Source organism: Lissotriton helveticus, chromosome 3_1 (assembly GCF_964261635.1).
Source record: "Lissotriton helveticus chromosome 3_1, aLisHel1.1, whole genome shotgun sequence".
Classification (NCBI taxonomy): domain Eukaryota; kingdom Metazoa; phylum Chordata; class Amphibia; order Caudata; family Salamandridae; genus Lissotriton; species Lissotriton helveticus.
In genome coordinates this window covers 234,714,496-234,732,177 of record NC_136061.1, presented here as the reverse complement: position 1 = coordinate 234,732,177, position 17,682 = coordinate 234,714,496, and the positions used below count along the sequence as shown (strand labels likewise).

Genomic DNA, 17,682 nt, shown 5'->3' with positions numbered 1-17,682 from the left:
TGGGACTAGGGTGATATCAGAGCTAAACAGCAAAATAAATTTGTACCATGACAGTCTTGGATATGTGCTGAGGTTAGCCACAGGGCAGCTACAGTGTGGGGCACACCAAGAGTAAAGGTAGAGTCAAGAGCTATATTCTCAGAAGCCTCCACAAGGTGGACAGCCGCTGCCACAGCTTACAGTCGTGGTAGAAGGTCTGCCACAACTGCTTCAAGTACAGTGGAGTAGAATTCTATATTTTATTTTTAATATATGTCATCCTGCACCAATAGCTCTGAAGCAAAACCCCAATTTTCAGGAAAGTACAGTGTGACAGGTTTGGTATATTCAGGCAGACCTGGAGAGGGAGGAGGTTAATGCTTGCTTCAGAATCACAACAGCTTGCACAGCCTCCTTGTACCAATGTAAAGGTTGAGGGGTGCCTTTCTTTACAAAAATAAAGCTTGGAGACCTTTAACAAAGTCACCTATCCCAATATCCACTCTCTGCAGTAACCCGCCATCCCCAGTAATGTGACTACCTGAGAGGCAGTGACTGGCCCAGGCAACTTACAAATGACTTAAATGCAGTCTGAGGGCAAGTGTCTCTCCAGCGCTGAGAGGTCATGACCTATGAAATGAAATGAAATGAAATGAATGAAATGAATGAAATGAATGAAATGAAAAGAATCTTATAACGCACAACTAAGCCCGAAGGCATCAAGGCGCCTTGATAGCGGAAAGGGAGTAAGGCAACATTGTAATTTCTCTTGAGTAGCTTTTTGCCCTTTCTTTGCTAATTTGAGAAAGAGATACAGGAAATCATCATGAAATTGGTCTAAGCAAACATAAGTGACCAGTAAGTCATGATCTAGTCATATTATCTACTTAACTAAAGAAGCTCCTGGGAAGAAAAGGCTGTTCAGATCTTTCTTGAGTGCTTACGTGAAGATGGAACCTGATTGAGTAAAGCGATGGGACAAACGGGACCACATCTGCTGGCCCACAGAAAATGAAAAGGCGATGAGGTACAGACAATATGGATGCATAGGGCCAGAGAAGAAAGCAGCACACCATGAACCATTTGGTAGTGGCTGGAGTATAAGATAATATGGTAGCAGGGTTTGGAACAACAGGAAATCTAGTTATGACAACCATGAATATTTCAATAACAGGGAAAACAGGAGAAGAACTTATACCTCTGTTTTTTGACACATCAAACTTGCTGTAGGTAAAACTCCTATCTGGGTGTAGATCATTATTTACTTTGCCAGACAGCTGCTTGGGTATGCCCCATTTGCAATTTATGTTTGTGTGTAAATTACATATCTCCAAAGAACTAAGGGCCATATGTATGAAACTTTGGTTTTGCGATTCTCAAATAGCGATTTTTAGAGAATTGCTATTTGAGAATCGCAAAATGCTATGTATGTAGGATTTGCAAATAATTTTGCGAATCCTACCTATTCCTTAATTGTAAATCTCAAATTGTGATTCGCAATTAAGGAATACCCCCCCATTTATTCCTATGGGCCTAAAAGCCCAAAGGAATGAATGGGAAGACATTCTTAATTTGCGATTCTCAATTAGAGAATCGCAAATTGAGAATGCAATTTAAAGGGTGCCAGGGTACCAAAAGAAAACCCTGAAATGTGCATGTGTGCACATGTGGCACACATACATGTCCTAAGGGCATGTATGTGCGCCACATGGCACTTTGAACAATGAAAAAAAGTGCATTTTTCAAAGAAATCGCAAATTACCACCAACTTGAAGTTGGTGGAATATCTAGCTTTCTTAGCTGGTACTTAATTTTACACTTAATCTTATACCTAAATCTTGTATTATGCCAAATACTTTAAAAGATTGGGGTAAGGTCATCCATTTGTAATGTATCCACGGTGGTCATGACAACATCTCCACGCTGAGTCCCAAAAATGTATATTGGTTACTGTTCAAAATGCTATTCTGTCACGAGCTGTCAATATACTCATGTCGGTAATTAGTTTGGGTGATTTGGGAGTTTGCATTCAAAAGTGGCAACTTTTAACAACTATAAATGGACAACAATGCAATGTTAAATACTACGAAAAAAGTTATACTTACATAGTACTTGTCATCACTTTGATTGTAGGCTAACTTCACAACACCATACGAACCCTGGAAAGCAAGAATAACATTTCTTTTCAATAGACACCATCAACTAAACAAAGTATATTCACAAATTGTGCTTGCTTCCTCACAACAGTGGGAGATGATGCATTACATGAGAGACTTTGTCAGAGTTTAGTCTTTGTACTGTCCTTGAAGAAGGGCCATTGCAGTGCTAATGGTAAAATCCAAAACAAACTGCACAACACTGGCAAATTAGAAAACACAATTACAAAGCTAATAGCAATAACACACAATGTGATAAACACAGTGTATCACTGTAATTAGTCTAAGGAGTTTATATCTCACCTTTACACAAGTAAAAATGGGATTTGATGTTGGATAAAGACTGCCAGACCCATGCCCTTAGCACAAAACGGGTTATAATACTATGTCCAGTTTCACACCCTCCCTTTGCAGTGGTGAGATGCGAAGTGAGACAGTGGAGACATTTTGGGCAATGGCACGCAAACAAGAGGATACAGAAAAGATAGATATGTGGCTGAACTGGGAGAGCAGTCGACTATAAAGAAGATGTGGAAGTGAGCATGTGAGGAGGTGGAATGGGCAGGTCAAGAGAGGAATAGATCTGCTTAATCTCAAATGTGCCATACCTGGGAAATTTAGTACACCATTTTGATAAAGATAGTTCAGCAGACCATTCAACTAGTTTATAAAAATGTTTTTGAGCTGAGGAAGGAAGGACGAGTACATAGAGGGTGGCTGGCCAAATGAATGGTCGAGGACACGAGGTTGGGGTGCAGAAATTAGTGAGGTAGGAAAATAGAGACTGGTGGAGAATAGTGAGATGGAAAGAATAGACAATGTAGTACAACCAATTTTCTGCTCTTTGTAATTCTGCATCTATCTTTATGCTCTTCAGTCTTCAGCTTGCTTGTTGGATTCAGGTGGTAACAGACAGGGCTTTAAGTGGGCTGGGTCTCACTGGGTCTGAGCACCAGCAGTTTTTTTTTAGGGCCTTAAAGCGGCTCTCTATCGGGCTCTGTTTTGTGCCCTGGCAGAGGCAGTCCATTTTTTCGGGACTACAGTGACAGCAGGCACATCGATATGCGCTGCTCACTTCTCACTAGTGGTGAAGCAACAGCATGACGTCATGCCATGCAAGCGTTGTAGTGGAAGGGAAATCCCTTAAAGAGAGTCATTTTCTCTCTGGGTTTCCCTTCCTGTTTGAAACTCAGGAGCAGCAACATTGTTGTGGTGTCAAGCAAATAGTCCTGACTTGTAGGTATGATGTTACTTGTTGTATCATAACTGGATGCAATGACAGAAACAACAAAATACATGTCAGGCAGCACACTATGCTAAGCACGGATTTTTAGCTTATGTGCATTTAAGCCACGCCCTTAATTACATTTTTTTCATCCCACTTAAAGCCCTGGTAACAGACTAATAAAAAGGGAAGCTGAAAGGAAAGGATGGAGGCTGATGGGAGAGATGCTAGATAAGGGGAGGCAGAGGATGCTTCCCCTTCTTGTATAATGCATCAGATGCCTATCAGCCTCACACTCATGCTTGGCTGTACTTAGAGCAACAGAGAAAAGCATACTTGTCAGAAAAATGTAAAATAATGTAAAGAATAATGACATTCAGTGGAAAAAAGCCACATGCAAACTATTGTTGATCATGCCCTCTGTTTATTTTTGCTACGTATCCACATATTATAAGAACATCTCTGCCCAACATATCTTTTTTGTGTGCTTTTGCTACCAAAACATAGTTAAACCTCAGCGGCAGCTTTTCCGTTAAGGTCGAGGGGCATCGGCCTACTGCTCTCTCAGCAGCGAAAACATGGAAAATAAAATAATAAAACAGCTTATTATCATTTTATTTTCCACGCTGAACCAGGTCTAGAGTTGGGCCGGACCATTCAAATGGACCACAGCAGCAGGAAAGAGAAGTGGTGGGCACTGCTGCAAGTGTGCATGTCAGTTTGGCTGGCCGTCTTAGGACGGCCAAACCGACATGCGCACTTAGATCTCTCCACCGAGTTGTGCTGCACAGCCGGGTGGAGAACAGACACAGGCTCTCAGAGCCTGACTAAGCATCACACCAGACTACTCAGACCAATCCCGGCGCATCTCCAATGCTGGATATTACGAGCATGAGATCAGCGTCTAGTTTGATGTAGGACTCTGGGAGCCTGTGCATGGAGTGCAGGGCGTCGAGAGCAGCAGAGGAAAAGAAGAGCACTGAAGCGGCGGCTGCCAGGTGAAGTGCTAGTTTTTTTCTTATTATTATTTCCTCCCTGCTGCCCCCTGTGCTGCACCTACGCTGCCACCCTCCCCCCACTTTCCTTTCACAGCAGCCCCCACTGTTAAAACGTTCACACATGGATGGGAGAAAAACTATCTTGACGAATGCTGTTTGAACAAAAAACAATTTCCAATTGAGAAATCTAAGCAGTACGGTGACTCTCAGAAATAGATCTCATGTGCTGCAAACAGTGCAACAAGCTGCAAGGGTAGTTTTAGGAAGGCTCACACCAAAATAGGTGAAAAACACACTGGGAAAATTGACAGACTGCTATAAAACTTAATTAGAACAAGACGGAGGTCCTCATCCTCGGACAATCCCCTTCCGCCTGGGACGACTCCTGGTGGCCCACGTCACTGGGCACCGCACCGACACCCACTGACCACGCACGCAACCTGGGATTCATCCTTGACTCCTCTCTCACGATGACCAAGCAAGTCAACGCAGTCTCGTCCTCGTGTTTCAACACCCTGCGCCTGCTCTGAAAGATCTTCCGGTGGATCCCCACCGAAACCAGAAAGACGGTCACCCAGGCCCTCGTCACCAGCTGACTGGACTACGGGAACGCCCTATACGCAGGAACCACAGCCAAACCAGCCAAACTCCAGAAACGGCTTCAGCGCATACAGAACGCCTCCGCACGACTCATCCTCGACATCCCCCGCCACAGCCACATATCCACCCACCTGAGAAACCTGCACTGGCTCCCCGTCAGCAAGAGGATCACATTCAGGCTGCTCACCCACGCACACAAAGCGCTCCACAACATGGGCCCTGAATACCTCAACAACCGCATCTCGTTCCACACCCCCACCCGCCAGCTCCGTTCCTCCAGCCTTGCGCTCGCCACCGTCCCACGGATTCGCAGAACCACCACGGGAGGAAGATCGTTCTCCTACCTAGCAGCGAAGACATGGAACTCCCTCCCCGCACACCTACAACTGACCCAGGACCATCTCACCTTCAGGAAACACCTCAAGGCCTGGTTATTCGAGCAGTAGCAGCACCCCCCCTTTTCTTTTTCCTCCAGCGCCTTGAGACCCTCACGGGTGAGTAGCGCACTCTACAAATGTACTGATTGATTGATTGATTGATTGAATGTGCTTGAGATGAGACTTGAAAGTAGAAAGGTCTCTGTTGGCATAAGAAATTTCTTCTTAGAAGATGGTGGAAAATGCATGGGTACATTTTTCACCAGAATTAGAGGGGGAAATCCATTACAGAATTTAAAAAAAAAGCCTATTACTGGGAGGCGGGCTAGACCTTATCGAAGATGGGAGCTCCTTTTAAGGATCCTGCTTACCCCATCAACTGATCATTCAGCCGAGGAAACTGTGACTGTGGGGACCATAATCAAAGGTGGTGCTTGATAACCCCGGAGCAAGCAGCCAGCGGTGCTGCTGTGGAAGGGTTTCTGCCAGACTAGGGAGCAGGAGAAAGCCTAGCATGCTTTGCTGCTTGCACAGCTAAAATATGCACCATAGGCCTAAGGGAAGGCACTTGTGAACTATTTTTTTGCTGACTCCAGACACCCTAGCTGGGACTGAAAGGACTCGCCCACATGGCAGACAACAGGCAGGCATATTAGATGGTTTCTGGATGTCCATGAAGGTTATCACTGGCAAGAACAGAACAATTCCCCCCAGCCCTCTGCACTTGGTATATGCCATTATATGCCAGGAAGAGGTGTGGTGCAGCGGCCAGGGCGGCTGACTCTGGAACCCGGGGGCTCACGGTTTGATTCCCTGCGCAGGAGGCAGATCAGCCCAGCACCATGTGACTCTGGGCAATAGCTTTCTTAACCTTCCAGACGGCCCCCAGCGCCTTGACGCCCTTGGGCAATTGTTTGCGCTTTACAAATACTGGACATTTACAAATATTGGACATTTATTAAGGTGAGGCGGACAACAAAGGATTTTCCTGGAGTCAGTGTTATGGGTTAGACCTCTCCTCACATCCGCAACCGCCACAAGGTTTGTGTGAAGCAGCAGCGATGCGACGGGTGGGCATCACATCGTCGATGGGTGCTGTGAAGCAAGCAAGGCCTGCACACCACTCTCATATCCGTGTTCTCAGTATTCAAGTGACTGATGTAGGGTTGCAGAATGTTTATACTGGCGAACCCCATGAGGAGCTTGGCAACCATTTAACTGTAGAGAATCTCAACTACCTCTTCATTCCTAGCTGCACATGGTGGAGAAAATACAACGAAGAATGGGACCTGCAACACCCCTTTTGTGTGCCCCTGAACTGTATGTTGGGGGGTATCAAGCAAGCTCTATTTATGACATATTTACGAGTGCCTGGAATACATCCTACCTCCCATGGTCCTTTGCTCTGCCTAAAGGGAGTGCACTACTCCCCTAGTTTAAGGATCTAGAGGGAGCTACAACTGGTACATCATCTTGGTTATATCTTTGGACACATTCACACTGCTTAAAAAAAGAACTACGTATTTGCTAAAGGGTGTTTCCGATCCCTTGAAATGTACAATGCTTGTTGACCACCTATACCTTTATGGCCTTTCATTTGACCTCTGGGCAAGGTGACCGCCACCAACCCATACCCCTAATAAGTGGAATTCTATGCACCCGTAGCACTGGGAGGACTGTCCTCTGATCACCTGCTGAGCTGCCTCGTGTCGAAAGCCAAGGGAACACACCAGATCCTTTTTGGGGAGGTGATCACCAGAAAATCTATTGCGGGTCGGCTGGTGGCTTCTTTTTTTGCATGCCAGAGATCACTCTTGAGATACTTCTAATGTGACTGACTTCAATGAGAGCAACAGAGAGGTCAATCAGGGAAGATACTGTGACAATGGCCACTGAGGAAAGTGTCGTGTCTACGCTGCAGTACCATGTAGTACAATCACACGCAGGACACAGGTGGGTGCAGTTATGTTTCTTTATTGTTATCTTCTATGCAGCTGGTTACACACGTCCGTCCCTGTGTTCGTCCTAGTCGAATCTGTCCTCTTCCTGTCCCCTGACCGGATGTGGTGTCCGGTGACCTGGTCACCTCCCTCATGACCCACAGGGTCCTAGTGTCCTTGGTCCCTACTTGTCAGGTCACTACATCTCCCCCTTTGTTGCAAACAAATGTTCATGATGCTATTCTCCTGATCGTTGTCGTGGTGAGAAAAGAAAAGAGAGATGGAGAGAGAGAGAGAGAGAGAGAGAGAGAGAGTCTGTCAGTCTTGTCGACCCTTCTCCCCAGTCTCTGTCTCCTACGTTTTTCTACGTAGTCTCTTTGTCCCCTTGCATCCCCTCCTTGGTCGTCGTTTTCTGCCATCATCGTTGCTTCTGCCTTTCAGTTGTCCTCCGTCTGCTCTCTGTTTGTCAGTCTCTCTTCGTGTTGATCGTTGTTCTCCGCCCTCCGTTTTGCTGCTTGCTCCTCTCTTTCTACGGCTACCCTTTGTTGTGTTTGTTCCCTCAATCATTCTTTTTTGTTCTCTTCCTCTTTCTCTGGTCCCTCCGTCTTCTCTTCTCTTGCTCTCAGCATGTGTTTTGTCTTTTTCATATGTCATCGTTATAAGGCCCATCGTTTGAGCGGTGCTGTTGCTCATCAGGCATGGACCTGGGACATCGCCTTTTTGAACATGAATGTCCACTTTGTTGATTTTGTCCTTGTATCTCAGTTCCTCTGTGAACTTTCCCAAGTTGGTTACCTGTTTCTTTGCCCCCCAGGTGAAAACCTTTACCTTGGACGCTCTCAGTGTCGGCTTTACTTCCATTTTCTCGTACTCTGATACACACATGACGTTGCATGTTGCACCACTGTCCAGTACAAAGTCTGCTTCATGTGCTCCTACTCTTATCTTTGCATAGTCCGTCTTTCCTCGGGTGCTTCTGTCTGCTGGCTGTATTGTTTCTCCTGCTTCGTCTTCTTTGCTCCGCTCTGTGTGCACCTCCGACATGTGGTATAGTCTTTCAACTTTCTCTTCTTCCTCTTCTTCACTTGACCCTCGTGACAAACTTCTCCTTTCGTTGTCGACATACCTGACGTGTCTTGTTGTCGACTCCTGTTGTCTTCCTGTTCTTTCCCTGTCGTCTCTGAATTGTGCACCTTGGCACATACTGGTGTAGTGATTTCTTCCACCACATCTTCTGCATGTCTGGCCAAACGCTGGGCATGTGCCTCTGTGAGGAAATCCCATTCCGCACTTGTAGCATGTTCCTTCAGGTTGTCTCCTTTCTTTTTGTTCCCTCCAGTCATTCTTCCATCGGCCTGTGCGGTATCTGTTTGTCGTGAAGTGTGCGTTTTCGATTTCAACACTCTTCCCTCTTTCCATTTCCTTGGCATGTTCCGTTGCTCTCGCCTCTGCTCTCACTAGTGACAGGATGTTCTCCAATGAGGTCGGTTCCTTGAGTATTCTCGCCCTGAATCCTGTGTCGCGACAGCCTTCTATGATCCTTAGCCTTATTGCTTGCTCGTTATCAAATTTGTCGAACTCACAATGTTTCACCAATTTTCTCAGCCTTGTCGCGAAGTCATCTAGTGTTTCGCCGGCTCGTTGACACGCAACGGTAAATGTATATCGTTCGAAGTCAATGTTTCGTTGTGGGTCGAATTTAGCTGTTAGGCATTTCTTTAGTTGTTCATATGTTTTTGTTTCTTCGGTAGGCAGTGTCACCAGAATTTCTTCGACGTCATCCCCTGCTAAGTTCAGCAGTAACCCTCGTTTCTTTCTGTCTGCTACATCTGTATCTTCTACATATCTTTCAAACCGTCTGATCCACTTCTCCCATCTTATTCCTGTTTGTGGCTCCGATAAGTTGAATGGTAGTGGGCTCCTGTATTGTGTGCTGGGCTTTGGATCTGCCATTCTTGCCTTCTTCCCTTTATCTGCTCTTTCTTCTTTTGTTCACCTTTTTCTTTTTCTTCTTTTGTTCACCTTTTTCTTTTTCTTCTTCTTTTGTTCTACTTTACTTTGACCTTTTCTACTTTCTTTTCTCTCGTGTCCCTTTTATTTCCTTTTTTTTTCTTCTTCGTCTGTTATTCTGCTTTGTTTTAGCCTTTTCTATGCTTTCCTTGTCCTTTTCTTGTGTTTTTCTGCTTCTTTCCTTCTTTGCCTGACTCTGAAATGGCCGCTCTGTTGATTCCTATGGCCCTTCTTTCTATTGTCCTTTTTTTAAAATGGCCGCTCTCTTCTTGCGAGATTTCGCGATCGAAATCTCGCTCGCCTGACTCAGAAATGGCCGCTTCGTTGCTTCTTTGTTCTGATTGGCTCTCCCCGCCTGACTGTATGATGGCCGCCGAGATGTGCTCTTCCTCTCGCGAGATCTCGTGCTCTGGTTTCGAGCGCGAGCGCCTCGCACTTTCGATTTCTGGCACTCGCGCTGTGTCTTGAACGCCTCTTACCGCGTTCTGCTGTGTCTCCGTTGGACGCTCTCGGGGTGGGCTCCCGTGTAGCTCCGTGCGTCTTTCTTTCACCGCCGACCTTGATCACGCCGGTCGATGTCTTGCACACGTGGCAATCGTTTCTCCTTCGTCGCCAGATGCCGTGTCTACGCTGCAGTACCATGTAGTACAATCACACGCAGGACACAGGTGGGTGCAGTTACGTTTCTTTATTGTTATCTTCTATGCAGCTGGTTACACACGTCCGTCCCTGTGTTCGTCCTAGTCGAATCTGTCCTCTTCCTGTCCCCTGACCGGATGTGGTGTCCGGTGACCTGGTCACCTCCCTCATGACCCACAGGGTCCTAGTGTCCTTGGTCCCTACTTGTCAGGTCACTACAGAAAGGTCAATACAGATATATACATTTAGAGTATGTTGCTATGCTTAATCATGCAGGTTGTCAGACCCCAATTGTGTTAGTTAGGCATTGTAAAGAATAATCTTCTGCAAACTCAAAAATCGCCAAACTATTGATTACTCGTAATAACTCAAGTTTTGGTAAAGTGACCACCAGATGTTGAAAGGTGCCTTTCCTTTAACATGATCGAGGGCCGACAGAGACAGATTGGAGCTGCTGCATTATCTAACAGCAAATTAGAAGGGAATTTAGTTTTCCAGGAAATGCTCTAGAGTGAGAAGAAATTCTGAGAACATGATACATGAGGACAGAAGATTCAACAAGAATAAGAGCCAACAGTATCGAGGCATGTTGCTCCCAAATCATTTTCCACCGATGCCTGCTCCATTTGACAAACTGTGAGAAAAGAAGTATTAAAAGCGAACTCTAGACTTTAAAGATCCTACAGCAAAGAAGTTCATGGAACTTTACAGCTTAGTGCCTGTCACACATTTTCTACTCTCTGCGAATCCTGTCCTGTGTTGCAGTTCATCTAGTTGTGAAGGGAAGCCCTGTGTTGGTTCTAAAGCCAACATTCCTGGACGTTGTGGCTTTAGGGAAGTCATGTTGCACCACACGCAGATGACACAGGCTCTCTTTTTAGGTCGAGCCGTGGCAGCACATGCGGTGCTCTGCAAGGTATGCTGTAGTGAGGTATGGCATACAAGCTCTGCCCATTTCCCGCCCTCTTTTCAATTGGCTCCTGTTACTGTCCTTGCAAAATCGTTGCTTTTTATCTGTGAATAGGCGTAGTAGTCCCAACTTGGTACAGCCTTGTCTGCATTTATAACCTCCCATTACGACTGGACTTTATACTTGTGTTGTTACACGGTCTGCTTTATAAGTCGGTGAGCACTATTTTCTTTAATGAATAATGTGGGACAATGGCGGCTGCTTCTTGTATTTGCAGCGCACCCACACATCATTCGTGGGACAATGGCAGCTGCTTTTTGTATATGCAGCGCACTATGCATGCATTAACTTTAATAGTGGCTGCCCTACCCCCCACCCAGCACCTGCGGGACAATGGCAGGCGCTTCCTGGTTTTTAACCTTTCAAGCTAATTAAGGCGCCCACTGCAGGGACACCTCGCTTTCTGTTTTAGTTTTTTTTTACTTTAAAGCTGAGCGCGGCGCCCACTTAAGGGACATTGCGCTTTCTGTGTCAGCTTTTTTTCTTTTTTTAACTTTAATGATGAGCGCGACGCCCGCTACAGGGACATCGCGCTCTCAAAACAAGCATTTGCAATGCAATAGGTTTCGCAATTGCGAGATTTTGAGCTATTGGCATTGCAAATGGCAATGCCATTTATTTATGTGTTTAAAAAACCAGCAATAATAAAAGACATTGTCATTTACTATACCAATAGGTCAAAGTTTCAAAAATGCGAAACCTATTGGTTTGCAAATGCGTGTTGCTTTAATGCAATAGCACGAGCACATGCTGCAGAGGGGCCTCTGTATTTTCATTGTCACTGTTAATTCTCATTGCCAAAGTTTGTTCATTTTAAGCGACTATAAGCACCTGTCTTTAAATGAAAATGCTTCTGAGAAATGCAAACGTGTAATAATTTGTGCCTTTATTTTTATTTATTGTATTTTGTTCTGCAACAGAAATCCTTTCCCTCATTCTGCTTTATTTTACATCCCTTCATCCTTGCCTGGAAGGCCGGGGAGGACAGAGTAGGCCACTGGCTCAGGTCCTCACTGTAGGGCAGCGTGGCACCTTACCTGCCTTGCACCTGCTGCACTCCAGGATTTCCTCTTGTGGGGATCCTGTCCTCTCCAAGGCAGAGCAAGTGTTATTTTTAGACGGGTGTTAAGAGTATAATCTCTTAACTCGCTCGTCTGCTTATAGAAGATCTGCTTATTTTCAACTGATCCTGAAAGCATATTGATACCCACTGAAAGCCTAAACGCCCTTCCAAACTCTTGATAAGGGACATATTCACTTTGCTAACATACGTGTGTTTTTTTTAAATTTAAGTTAATAGATTGTGAAGAAGTGTGGCTCAATGGTTAGAGCGGCAGACCCTGATGCAGAGGTCTGGCCCGGGACCAGGGTTCAATTCCCGCCTCGGCGTCTCTTGGACTCAATTTCCCCGGACCTGATAATTCTCGCCTCGGTGCCTAGTCTAATCATGGGTCCCACTCTGTGACTCTGGGCAATAGCTTGCTTAATCTCCACAACGGCCCCAGCAGCGCTTGGATGCCTGGCTTCACCTTGGGGGTGCCCAGGAGTGGACATTTCACAGGAAAGCCAGGATGGGTTCCACAGCGGTATGAATACAGCGCTACGAGACCTCTGGGTAGAAGTGCGCTATATAAAATACAAACACATTGTTAAATATCTAATTTGACTCGATAGTAAGGAGCCCATGTTTATAAGCAGACTTCACAAATGCGGATCTATATGGTTACTTCCTGCACCTTCGTATGTGACAGTATGTTTGCAAAGACATACAGAACCACAGTTAAATGGAATTCATATGAATATGCACATGTTTGCCAAAGGGCCAAAAACAGAACCCGTGTGTGGGGTGGGGTATGTGCGGGGAGGGGGAGTGAAAGGGGCTATCCGGTGAATGCTGTCACAATAGGTCTCAAAACTCAAGTAGAAATCGTGAATGACTATAGGGTCTGATTTTTAGAGATTATCTGGATAAATATATGTTCCCCTCTACATTGTAACGCTTCTCTAAAGGGCACTGCTCTGTAACGTGAGTGACGTTATCGGCAGCAGTTAAGAATGCAGAAAGCCAGAGAGAAGCGATTGCTCATGCTTCCTACACTATAAGAATGCTGGTGTGCGTAAATGAGGGAGGTGTTTCCCTGCTACCAAAACCCCTGCCCTGGGCATCAGGGCACACCTGGAAGATGCTGACAGTATAATGAGCCCAGTTTCTCATTTCTAATCCTGAGCCAGCTTGACTATTACAACGGTGGCCTCAGCAGCCTACCTCACTTTTTTAAGCTGGGGGTGGGGGTGGGGGGGGGGGGGGGGGGGGCGGGCAGTCCTCACACGAATGTCTTCTCAAATAGAACTTATGTTTTGTAAGCAGCATCGGGCACTTTATAAAACATAGACTGCCTTCAACAACACAAAAGTTTACCAAGGCTGATTAAAGAGAATGCGTTTTGTCTACACTAATTGGCTCCTTTTTCTAGCATGAACTATAAAATCATGTGCCAAATAATCAAATGGTGTTCATAGCCCCTCGTCTTTGTCCACAATTGAACTCTTTACAAACTCATCATCCTCATCTTCTCCACAGACATGGATAGCCTGCTCCTATTCCTTTATTAAACCTTCTTTCCGTACACGCTGAAACATCCACTGTGTTTACCCACCGAGCACTGCCTCGCCACTTGTCTCAAGCAGAGCTCCATCTTCTGGCTGCTAAAGACCTCATGACAAGGACGTCCAAAAGCAATGCACGCCTTGTGCCACCATGCCATGCACGCACCTCTGCTGGTACCCTACACACATTGCACTGCAGCAAAACAGTGCACTGTGGAAATACTATAACGTCTGTTCAATACTAACTTGCCAAATCATTACACCTGGAGTTAATGCGTGCAGGACTCAGAGCACTACATTCCTCCATGTGAAGTGATCAAGTATTCGCCATTCATCCTTTTGGTAATTCAGGTGTTATTGAATCTTAATGTTGATACTGAGACGTATCTCTCGTGGTGAGGCTATTCTATTTTACTGCTTAAAAAGAGTAGTATGGATATTGATTTTTCTTTCAAAAGATAAAACATTGTCTAAATCCTTTAAAAACTATAATTGTATTCCAAAGGTGAATTAATCTTGAGAAACTAAATTACTAATTGATGGTCATGTATACAAACTCTGTTTTTCTTATTTTGAACTCCTGATGTGCCAACATTCATCATGATTATTTAGCAATAACAGGAGAGTAGGAAATAGAGAGATATTACTTCTTAGAAATGTGCCACAAGGTTGACTAACACGTTTCATACTTTGTACAGGGGTAGTAACAGGCCCATGTGCCAGCTCCCCCGCTGCTGCTCTTGCTCCCAGCCCTGTTGTTGCTACTTATCTGCTGTGTGTCAGTAGCACTTTACTTAACTGCATTGCCGTGTTCTGCCACTGTTGTAACTTTCGTTGTAGCACTGTTTCCTGTGCCACCTTTTCATTATTTTGTTATAGTGTATTCCTTAGCCTGTGCTTGTCTTGTTCTGCCACTGTTGTAACATTTGTGTAACATATATTTCTTCCGACACCCTTTTTATTATTTTGTTATTGTGTTTCCCTTAGCCTATGCTTGTTATTGTTTTTTTACCACTATTTTCCCACCGCCTCTCATTTTGCCACAGTTTTTTCTGCCCACTTGTTGCCTATAGTAAGTTCCGCCCACCGCCCAGGACCTACTTAATGGAGGCCACAGCGCGACACCATTCAGAAGGTCCTTGTGCCAGCTCCCCCGCTGCTGCTGGTCTCGCACCCAGTCCTGTTGTTTATCCTTATTTGCTGTTTGTCAGTACCACAGTACTTAACTGCATTGCCTTGCTCTGCCACTGTTGTAACTTTCGTTGTAACATTGTTTTTTGCCACCTGTTCATTATTTTGTTATTGTGTGTCCCTTAGCCTGTTTCTCGATTTATTCTGCCACTGTTTTACCATTAGGGTAACATTTGTTTCTTTTTCCACCCTTTTCATTATTTAGTTATTTAGTGTTTCCCCTTGGCCTAAGCTTGTTATTGGTTTGTGACCGCTATTTACCACCGCCGCTCCCCTGCCCATGTTGCCGCTGTTTAATCTGCCCACATTCCTCCCACTTCCCGACTCCATTAAGCCCTGCTCACTGCCCCGGACCTACTTAATGAGGGTCACAGTACAGCTGCGTAGCAGATGCATGCAGTGGGCGCACCGCTGGCACACCGAAGATGCACCAAAAACAAGCCCGTCTGCCCTCCTCCGCACATTGACCGTGCCCAGCGCCTGGAACGCTGCCTCTGCTGCCACCCGAAAATATATCGCAGCCGAGCTCCAAGCCCTGGATCCTGGACTTCACAACAACAACTGCTGTAGCACCTCTCCTAGATCCATGGTCAGACCTTTCACCTGCCAGCACTGCTCTTTCACCTGCAACATCAAATCCCTAGCACGCATGGCAAGCACCACCACGCCTACCACTTACTCCCCATGCTTTTTCCACTGCCTCCTGCTCAATGCACAATCTCTCTGCAAGCACACTCCCGAGATTTGGGGCACCATCACGTCCCTCACCTGACACCGTTTTCCTCACTGAGACCTGGCTCAACTCTGCATCTGGGCGGGACATCACCTCAGCTACGCCAGATGGCTACAAGACTACACAATCAGACTGCATCAACAAGCACAGAGGTGGATTTGCCATAATCCGCAAGAAAACCATTCAATGCACAACCACAGCAGACAACATCATCCCTATCATGGAGCACCTCAACTTCCAACTCCGAACCAACAGCAAAACCACCATCAGAGGCACCCTTGCCTGTGGACCTCCTGGAACTTGCCCCAGTTTCTGCAACACCATTCCCATATTAATCGCTCTGCTTGCCATCGACTCAAGAAGCTACATCTTCCTCTGAGACCTCAATTTTCACCTCAACGACCCCAATGACACCAACAACCACTAACCTCCTTGAAAGCATGAGCAACATTAGCCGTAACCAACCCCACACACATCGCAGGACACATACTCAAACCCATTTTCACAGCCAGCGACAAAGTAAATTACAGCCATGTGACCGAGCTCAACTGGAAGGACCACACTGTCATCTACTTCACCATCTGGGGATCCCCCCGCACTGCTCCCAAACCTCCCAGCACGCCACACGGCAGCTGGAAAAAGGACCCATAAAGCCTGTGGACCGACGCCCTCAACACCTCCCAACTTCACACCGCAACCAACCTCGAACATGTGGTAAAGAACTTCTCCACATGGATCACAGACTGCACTGACAACCCTCAGCAAACCCACCAAGAGGTATTCTAAGCACTGCTGACTTAAGCACCTGCAAATGACTCGAAAGGAGATGGCGCACCAGCATGGCACCCACGGAGAGAAACACATTCATTTCATTCATTTCATTTCATAAACTTTATTCGACAATTAAGTCATAAAAGTATACATAAAAAGAGTTAGTATTTTAAAATCCATTAAAATTCATACAATACATTTAAAAAAAGAATTAAACTACAGTAGACTATTGCCGAATATCAATTTACATTGTTTCAAATATGAGTTAAGATTAATCTCATCAATATACATTTCTTCCAGAGGTATATTACACAGGAGTTCAAATATAAAGCTAAAACTTCATGTGTCTAACCCTATTTGTTTTGAACGGATTACCCAAGCCCATTTTAAAAACTTAGCCATAGCAACAGCAATTATAGGGGTTTGGTCTGTACATAAGATTCTAAGAGCCTCTTCATGCCTATATATTCCAAGCAATTTACATATAGGCTTGATCCACATCGTTCTGGGGGCAGTATACATGGGGCAGAAGAAGAGGAAATGGCTTATAGACTCTTGTTCCTCCCCACACTTTGGGCATCTATCGTTACCATTTTTTCCTGCCCAATTTGCAGTAAAAGACCTTACTGGGAGGGTGCCGACTCTGAGTTGAAAATAGAGCTTACGATCCAGCTGTTTCCCAATTACGTCCCAGTAAGGCTCCAGAATCGGATGGGTCTTAATATCCATGAAACGACCTGTCAGGTGCCGGGAGAGACCCTCTGACCTCTCTTCTGTAATCACCATCTCCCAGTACTTTTTTTAAAGAAGAGTTTTGGTGGGGAAAAGAGCGTTTTCCAGGTCTTCCCACAGTTTCCTCATTCCCAATTTAAAGAGTAAAGACCGAATGGCCTTCAACCAGTGTATTTTTCGGGAGGAATCCTTAGTCATTAACTCCCTCAGGTCCTGGGCATAGTGGCTTAGTTCTTCTGTAGTCCATAGGCGGCGCCAATAAAGTAGTGGCCGTAAAAGGGCGAGGTCCTGTACCGCCTTTTTTCCAAGGTCCCACATTAGTGGTGTTAACGGGGTACTTACGGGAACGCTAGTAGCTTTTCGCAGAAATTCATTTTCTGCTAGCGTCAATTTCCCTAGATCTTCAAAACCCCAAAGTTCGGCTCCGTAAAGGGCCGAACTTAGGACCTTCATCCCATATACTTCTAATAGTGGGCTAATGGGCTTTGTCAATGAAGAGGTAATTTTTTTCAAGAGAATGCCTGCCTGCTGGCGGTGTTTTAGAACTGCAATGTCTAATTGTCTAGACCACCCCAGATCTCTCTGGAGGGTAACCCCCAAGTAAGTGAAGGCTTCTACCCGCTCCAGCGGGGAGCCATTCATATGTATCGGCCCTCTAAAAGGCCTGGCAGTCCCATAGGCTTTACGGCCAGTAAGGACCATAAACTTGGTTTTTGCCGTATTTATTTCTAAGCCCCTATCCAGACAAAAGTCT

The 17,682-nt window shown here is 45.5% G+C and overlaps 1 protein-coding gene across 3 annotated transcripts in view; it reads right to left on the bottom strand.

Moving 5' to 3' along the window:
- The window catches only part of CAMKK1 (calcium/calmodulin dependent protein kinase kinase 1), a 1,207,414-nt gene that overhangs the window by 689,335 nt on the left and 500,397 nt on the right, over positions 1-17,682 (bottom strand). For all 3 annotated transcript variants that reach the window (XM_078679690.1, XM_078679692.1, XM_078679691.1), the window contains one exon: positions 2,085-2,138. In XM_078679690.1, the coding sequence (XP_078535816.1) occupies positions 2,085-2,138 (54 nt within the window). The remainder of the gene's footprint in view (positions 1-2,084; positions 2,139-17,682) is intronic.